Source organism: Prionailurus bengalensis, chromosome B2 (assembly GCF_016509475.1).
Source record: "Prionailurus bengalensis isolate Pbe53 chromosome B2, Fcat_Pben_1.1_paternal_pri, whole genome shotgun sequence".
NCBI lineage: Eukaryota > Metazoa > Chordata > Mammalia > Carnivora > Felidae > Prionailurus > Prionailurus bengalensis.
The window spans coordinates 104,692,605-104,701,307 of NC_057349.1; the positions used below are offsets into that span (position 1 = coordinate 104,692,605).

Genomic DNA, 8,703 nt, shown 5'->3' on the forward strand with positions numbered 1-8,703 from the left:
AAGGCAACAAACCTAATTTCATTCATTTTTGCAGCAATCGCCAAGATTGCATATGTAAATTTCAGTAGGGTTTTAATCTGAATAAAGTACCCCTTTTCAAAGGACCATTCATGAATGGATTAAGAATAACCTTTAACAAGTCCTGATTATTCATGTAAATCAGGTTTTGTTTTGTTTTATGCCAAATTTAGATGGCTGTGGTAACAGTGAGAGATACTCTAGGCTAGAAGTAAAAAATACGTCTGTATGACTTGCATTTTAGGCACACTTACTTCATTTTGTTGTTGTTACTTCAACTTTTCTTTACTTTCGAGATAGTAAAACTTGTGTCAGGATTATGAAAGTAACATGAGAACACAAATGTATGTACCTGACAGAACTCAGATTTCTTGAGATTGTCAAACCAGAGGAGGTGTATCTGATGCAAATCCGGTATCCAAGCCTCAAACTGTGACTCTGTGGAGCAGGGAATTCAATAAGAATCCAGGTAATTTTTGTTTTTAATTATTAAAACTGATTACAGAAACTGAAGATAAAGAAGCAGTAGCAGCAACAGGAGTAATGTGACGGGACCCTGAGTAAGGAAAGTTAGAGAAGCCTTTTGTTATTGTCTGGTCTAAGCTGAATATCCAGAAATGGACGAGAATGCCCAAGGAGATTCTGTTATGTGGGGTACGGGGAATTTATGAAATATGACCCTACGATCAGGGCAATATGGCCTGAGCAGACCAAATGATACTTCTTCGGTGAAGAGAGGACAAGAAAACCTCTTAACTGATGTGGAGGTCTGCATAAGGGACAATTTGGGTTTAGAACTGAGAAAGAAAAGGCAGTGAAAAGAAATGGAGCAGTGATATAGGAGCAAACCAGTTTCCTGGTAAGTGAAACCTACATAATGTCTAATTGAGTCTAATTTTATTAAACAGAACAGAAATCATGATAATCTAATAAATGAGTGGCACCAACCTGCTGGCAAGAGGAATACTACTGGTTAAAACTGATAGTAAACCAAGAGCAACAAAAATATTATTTTCCAACTATGTCCAGAACAGGATAAAAGAGATAATGCTTGAAAACAGGTGATTGACAATGCAGAAAAAAAAATCAATCACTGAATTAAAAATAAAATGAACACACTAAAGGAAAGTTTAGGTTTAAGATGGATATAGAGTTAGCTCTCTAAAACTTAACACTTTTCCAGGCCTAGAAAAACTATATCAAGTAAAATTTCCAAGTATGGATTGCACCAAGAATTAGCAAGTCTATTTAGTAATTCTGGGCCGTTTATGTCAAATTTTTGTTTAGATGGCTAAAAATATTTGGTCATTCATTTTCACAAATCTTGCAATATCCATAGCCCTCTCAACTCCAGAGAATGCAGAAGTATTTATTTCCCAAGCCTTCATGTAATAGCTGCTGAACAGCAAAACATTACTGGTAATTGAGATTGGGATGTCTGAGATCATTTGTTTCTAGACACTATATGTCAGTAACAATTTTGTTATTCTTTCTTTTTAAAGCACCACACTGTAGGAGCAAAGAAATTAAGAAGCACCTAACAGAATACACAATGATTAATTTTTCCAAAGTCTATCTTAAGCTCACTAAGAATCAGTTAACATAAATATAGCAAATAAGAATGGTGTATTAAGAATAGCTTTCCATGGGGCGCCAGGGTGGCTCAGTTGGTTGAGCATCTGAGTTCGGCTCAGGTCATGATCTGACGGCTCGTGAGTTTGAGCCCCATATCGGGCTCTGTGTTGACAGCTCAGAGCCTGGAGTCTGCTTTGGATTCTGTGTCCCTCTCTCTCTCTGCCCCTCCCTCGCTCATGCTCTCTCTCTCTCTCTCTCAAGAATAAATAAAACATTAAAAAAAATAGTTTTCCGGTAAGTGAAATTGAGTCAGAGAAAGACAAATACCATTATTTCACTCATTTGTGAAATTTAAGGAATAAAACAAGCAAAGAGGGTAAAAAAAGAGACAAATCAAGAAACAGACTCTTCTAGAGAACAAGTGATGATTACCAATGGTGGGTGGGAGGATGGGTTAAATAAATGATGGAAATTAAGTACTGCACTTGTGATCAGCACTGGGTGATATATGGAGTTGTTCAATCACATACATATACAATATAGTGCATACCTGAAACTAATATAGCACTGTATGTTAACTGGAATTAAAAACTTAAAAAGCAAAAAAAAAAAAAAAAGCTTTCCACTGAAAATTCAGTGGTGCTTCAATTACCCTCCAAAACTACACTGGTTGAATAAGGAAAAATTAAGTCCATGAGCATCCAGTTAGTTAGGCTTCTTATTTACCATTTTCCTAGAAAAAAAAATCTTAGAAATTCTGTGGCTTTTTTTTTATAAAGCTTCAGGACAATGCTTGTGGTGACAACTTGATAACTTTAATGATTTCCCAACCTTTTATTAGCCTAGACACACAGAACTTTATTGTTATTTTTTGGTGAAAACAAGAAATACAGCAGAGTGACAGACTTTTATTTTTCCTTTGAGCACACAGAAGAAGACTAATAAAGTACTTAACGATCCTTGTTTACTTTGACAGAGCAATTCTACAAATACTTACACTGGTTAGGAACATAAAATTCAAGTACAACATTACTATTAGGGCAAGAAATATCAAGACAAAAGAATTGGTTTTCTTTTTGAAATTACTTTCACAAGACACAGCAACAATTTGCAAAATTTCAAGGATCACATTCAAATTATATTTCTAAGAATAGAGCTATGTATGAAGACAGACCAGAACAAGCTGATATATTAACGAATATTCACAGGTTTCATACTGCACAGGAAACAAGTTTGATATTTTTGCACATATTCTCAATTAGAAGCAAAAAGCAGGCCTGTAAATGTCAATTTCGCCAGCAAGCAAAAATAGAGAAAGGAATTAATAGGATTTTACTCAAACACAGTGAAATAATGAGCATATACCATTAATCTTCTATACAGAAAAGATCACTCCTATAATAACAGAGAGAAAACAACCAGACTTGCATTTTTGCATTTTAGACAAAAATCTACTGGTGAATTCAAGGGAGTTAGGGAAAACTCCTCTAAGTATCCTTTTTAAACATCAACCACTTTGATTCTCCCACCTCTCCTAGGAAAAGCTTCAGGGGCCTCCCCCTCCATTCCCAAAGCTGCAGGGTTCATCCTTCCTGTGCCATTCCAAGACTACTTGGTTCATTTTGGTTTCTGGGCTCTCACTTCCCTCAGCCTAGAGCACCCTCCCCACTGCTGTACCCAGACCTCCCAAGCACTCATGGAACTTAGGGCAAGGCCTTCAAACAGGAGAAAGCAGGTAGTCCTTACCATTACCATATACCACCCAAGTAACACAGCCCTGATACACTGCTGTCCCACCTACTGGAACCTGTCCTGGAAATCCAAACAAACTCCACACATCCCCAGGAAGGAAGTTTGGCATCTCCCACAATGTACACTGCAGCCTGCTCCCTCATCTGTTGGGAGAGAAGCAGGGAAGGAAATAGGGAAACTGAAGCCTGAAAGCCAAGAAGGCCAGACAACAGGATGGAGGCCCCTGGGCCATGAGAGCAGTAATAAAATAGTACAGAGAATAGAGGTGACCCTCAAAATGCTGCCTTGGGGTTCTTTCTAAGTGGTCAAGGCCACCCCTGCCAAAATTTCCATGTTTAGAAAAGTGGAGTGAAACTAAGTTTGGCCGCTTTACAGCACAACCTTCTCTGCATCTGCCTTGACTCCATCACTGTGAGGCCCTTCTGTCTTTCCTCCCTGCTTCTCTAACTAAATTCAAGAAACACACAGATTTTGGTAAATGGACAGGGAAAAGGTGGGGTTGTCAAAATTGGCCCAAAAGAACACTGCTCATAACTAAATAACCTACAGGTCTCCCTTTGAAACTTTTAGACCTTACTAAAGGAAGTAGGGTGGAGGCTTGAGGGCAGAAGAGCACAAGAAGACATGTGGAGTCTATTGTACAGTACCTTTCTCTCTTTGGACACCATCAAGGGTAGAGAAAATTAAACAAAAAGCCCGCTTTGCCAGTTTTGTTTCCTGTCTGCTTCAGAGGAGAGGGAAGTGGGGGAGAGAACAAGGGGGTGGGGGTGGAGGAAAGAGACAAAAAGATGCAGAACAGGCCACACAGACCAGGAACACCTTTCCCTCGGTGCCCCCACCCTGGCAACTCTATCATGCTCAGAATGAGTGCAGGAGTTAGAGAAGGGGATACCTAACAAAACTATCTGATTAAGGGTGGTTTGTTGACTCCAGCTCAGAAAGGCTAACTGCTGGAAGTGAACCCCTTCCAGCCTTGCTTTGGGCACTATCACATATGACTGTGCAACCTGCCCCACAGCCAATTGGGTTTGTAGGTAACCATTTGATGGCACAAGGGGATTGAGGCAGAGTTCCCTATGTGCTGCCTGGGAGCTTAAGTCCACAGTCAGTTGCTGAGGAGGCAGGCAATGGTGCCTATGCAAAGCTCATCCAGAAGGGTGAGAGCAGGTTTGTGTGGGCCATAGCACCAACCCTCATACTCACCAGTACCTGGTCACAAAGCAGAGTGAAAAGAAGATGCAATAACACTGAAAACCTCTCATCTGTTACCTCACTCATGCCTTGTAGCCACCCACTAGCCCCCTTATTCTGCCAGATAACCAGCAGGGTGGATAGCACAGGCCCAGGGAGGCAGCTGGGAACCAGTTAGTGGTAGCTAGAAATGTCCAGTTGGCGTTGATGGTTGGCATCATCTAGAGTAGTTTCATCTTGCAGCGGTGAAACTCAAAGAACTTGCCATAGAATACATGGTTATCAGGAGGACAGTCAGCATAAAGTATGAAGTCCAGCTAGTTATTTGCAAAGGTATTGCAAGCTTCTTTGTGGTAGAGAACCACTTAAAAAACTAGGAGAAGACCATGGTCATAGACAGGACCCAAGGCATGCAAAGGAAGGCAGTGCCTATCTACAGCATCATGTGCTTGGCATAGAAGCAGTGCAACGCCATGCACTTGAACATGTAACAGGATACAGAAGAGCATGAAGGTCCAGAGGAAGAGGAACACAAACATGTAAAAGTCAATCTTGCAAATGACTGTTGAAGATTTAGGAGAAGCAAAGGACAAAATAGTTCAGTGTGAAGAGAAAGCAGATAGAAGACTGCATGCTGTCGGCTAAGCAAAGGTTCAAGGGGAGGTGGTGGGAGACTTGTGCAGGAGCTTCTCACAAGGGCAGCGCTTAGCCAGACTGGAACCTGAAGGACCTGGGGCTCTCCACGGGCTGCCTTGCTGGGTCTCGAATTCCTCGGCGAGGCCCTTCGCCCATCAGGTAGTACTGTAGGGGATTGGGCCACAGTTCTGCTTTGATAATCTCAGCAATCCTGTCGAATTCTAGAAGGCTGTGATCTGAGAACCAGTTGAAGAAACTGGGGATAGTGTTTCCTTCCCGATTCCTGTGGATATGTGACTGGGGGTCTTGGCCCCTGTGCCAGCGGATTGGAGTGGAAAGAGACACCACCCGGCCAGAGGATCTGCGCTCATATTCTTTGACGAGCCCCTCATTTCGGAAATAGGGGTTGCTCTGAAAGATGAACTTGAATTTGCAGCCTGCTCTGGGGTGTTTAAGCTCCTCCACCTCCAAATTGATCATGTACCTCATCATGTCTTCATCTTGGCCACTGATCATAGGTGACAGCTGGGGGTGGTTCCGAAAGGCAGTGACCCAGAAACCTGGGATATTTTGGATAATGAAACTTCTGCGCTGCATATGGAGCCTTCGCATCCGGCCAAACTTGCGCTCCAGCTGAAGGAAGGCCCTGTCAGCCTGGGCATTTACATTTGACAGCTCCTGATCGATGGCCTCCAGGGAATCCATGCAGTTATTGATCTTCGGGGCCTTGGCCCGTGACTCCTCTTTCGCTCCTCCTACCACCTTTTTTTCCTTCTGCATCACCTTCTTTTCCTCCACCACCTCCTCCGCTACTCCCTCCTTTTCCGTTGCCGCTGAAACGGCGCACTTTTTGGTCGTCATTTCCTTGGCCTTCGCCCCAGGCATCATCTGAGACCCCAACCCCCCTGCGCCACAGGCTTCTAGAGCTTTCTCCCCAGCAGGGCCCCGCGGCTCTCTACGCTGACAGCCATTTTCCTGGCTATTGTCGGTTGCTACCGCGGGGGAGGCTGAAGCAGAGGCTGCTGCCAAGCCTTCCGTCGGAGGCAGACCCTCTTTCTGGCCCGATTTGGTCGCTACACGGCTGCGGCTCCCAAAAACTCGAACGCGGAACACGGGGGCACAGCTCGCGGGGCTCTCGGGGGCGCCTGCCTCCGCGGGGGTCTCCAAGTTGCCCTCCTCACCTGTGTCCGCCATCACCTGGGTCGCCTCGGTTTCCTCGCCCTGGCACTGGTTTAGGTCCGGATGTCCTGGGGCATCGTCGGCAGTAGCTACGCCGCAGTCTTTAGCGACAGGAGGGTTGCTGCCCTCATCCAGGGTGCTCATTTTGGTGGAAGTCAGATCCGCAGGAGCAGAGCGTCCCTTGTCCTCTGCAGAAGCCGCGCTCCGCCCCAATCCGCTTGTCGCACCACCCCTCTTTTCCACTCTGGAGGATGCTGCTATGGCAACTGGTGACGTCACGGCGGCAGCATCTTCACGTCGCGCGAGAATTCGCTGAACCTAATGATTACGTCAGTCAAGGGTATGCTTTTGTCTTTGTGTTATAAAATGGATGAATTTCGTCTTTCTGGAAAAGATTTGATTTACGTGATTGGGTGCAGACCAAACTCGAACATGTGAGAACTGTGTCAATGTGCATTTCTAAGGCTCTGTATGTATTTCTAAGACACCTATGCTATTAATTTTTCTCTTAAAATATTTACTTAAAAGGTAAGAAAGGTTCTGGTCCAAGTTCATCAGCTCAGAGGGCCGTTCGTGGATGGTAAGGAGGAGTCAGCAATTCACCTGCGTGCCTTTTTTATGAGACTGAGGGCTACCTACTGCGCTAACGAGGCGCCTGCCTGCCTTTTTTAATGTACAGATTCGTGACTATTATCAAAGAATTGAGATGAGCAGAGTTTGATTTTTAAGAAAAGTGTTGCTCTGTTAAGCGATGGTTTAAAAAATTAGGAGCAATTGTAAGGGAAGTTTCTCTCATCCTAACAAGACATAATGATTATTTCAATTTGTTTGTGTACTTTGGCCAATACCTATGAAGTGATTGGACAATATTTCCTCATCCCTTTTAACTAATATAAGTAGCAAATGTATTTTCCTTACTTAGAAGTGACATACGCGTGAGCATGCAAATTTAGCCGTTTAAGCATTTCTGAAAAAGATGTGATCTCAGGAGATTTTAATTTCCACAGTTGTACATAATATATGTTGCTTATCCTTAGGCTGTAATCCTAATCTAAAAGGAGTTCCTGCTTTATAATGCATGTGGGCATGAAGCCAGCAAATACTTGCCAAAATATGCCCCTGTTATAATTTACTGCAGGGCAGAAGCAATAATCAACTGTTTGCAGGCACTGAAACTATTACTTGTCCAAATTAAAATATTTTAAGTAACATTTAAAATGTTAAAGTATTTACTTAAAATTTGTCTATTCAAGTCAGCTCATACAATTCATCTGCTAGTGATGTCGATACTGTGCTATGTGTTGTTTTGTTTGTTGGAGTATGAAAACACTGGTGTTAGTCCTTAGAAAAATGCAAGAGTGAAGGAAAACTTAAATTTTGCATATTTTTGTTTAACATCTTAAATTCATATTAGAAAAATGATTATAATTCTTTTTTTTTAATTTTTTTAAACGTTTATTTATTTTTGAGACAGAGAGAGACAGAGCGTGAACAGGGGAGGGGCAGAGAGAGAGGGAGACACAGAATCTGGAACAGGCTCCAGGCTCCCAGCTGTCAGCACAGAGCCCGACACGGGGCTCGAACTCACAGACCGTGAGATCATGACCTGAGCCGAAGTCGGACGCTTAACCGACCGAGCCACCCAGGAGCCCCTGATTATAATTCTTTGTAATAGAAACTCCACTACAGAGCCTCCAGATTATGATCACTTTGAAATTAGGACTCAGAAGAGGATCCAGTGAAAAGGAAGCATGTAGGGAATCGGATTTAGAAACAAGCAGCAGCAGGTAGGAGACTGGAGGGAAGTAGTGCAGACCCAGTACAACTAAGAATGAGGTGTTGATGGTAAAGACACTGACATTAAAGGGAAACAGCTTGCCCTGCAGCTTCATAGTTTCGCTCACAAAGGTTTGCAAGAGAATTCGTAAACAATTAAGATATTTTTGTACCCCTAGTCAGCCTACTCAAGGACAGACTGTCCAAATTGCTGCCAACTAATCAGATATCCCACAAAAATTGGGCAAACAAGATTCACTCTTCTCAGACTACAATGATTTTTCTCTCCCTTTTTTTTCCTCTTTTAATAAATCCTATTTTGCCTCTGTAGGGTGAAATCAATTAGTAAGCAATGTGCTATCATTAAGTGACTTTGTGACTTTGAGTCACTCTTTGACACTATTCTGCCTTGTTTCCTTTCTTAAAGAGTCTTTGTACTGTGGGAGGATTAATTCTCTAGGATTATAACCTGAGCCAAGAAGCAGAGAAGAGCAAATGCTGAATGAAAGTTCCCTTGCCATAGAAGAAAGAATTTTCTATTTGCAACAGAAAATTATAAAATTACCTGAGGCTACT

At 42.7% G+C, this 8,703-nt stretch overlaps 1 protein-coding gene across 1 annotated transcript; it reads right to left on the minus strand.

Moving 5' to 3' along the window:
• Positions 1-2,481: 2,481 nt before the first annotated feature.
• TSPYL4 (TSPY like 4) lies at positions 2,482-6,615 on the minus strand. Its single transcript, XM_043592160.1, has one exon. It carries the CDS (start codon positions 6,493-6,495, stop codon positions 5,242-5,244), a length of 1,254 nt encoding a protein of 417 aa, XP_043448095.1. The 5' UTR covers positions 6,496-6,615; the 3' UTR covers positions 2,482-5,241.
• Between the last annotated feature and the right edge of the window lie 2,088 nt (positions 6,616-8,703).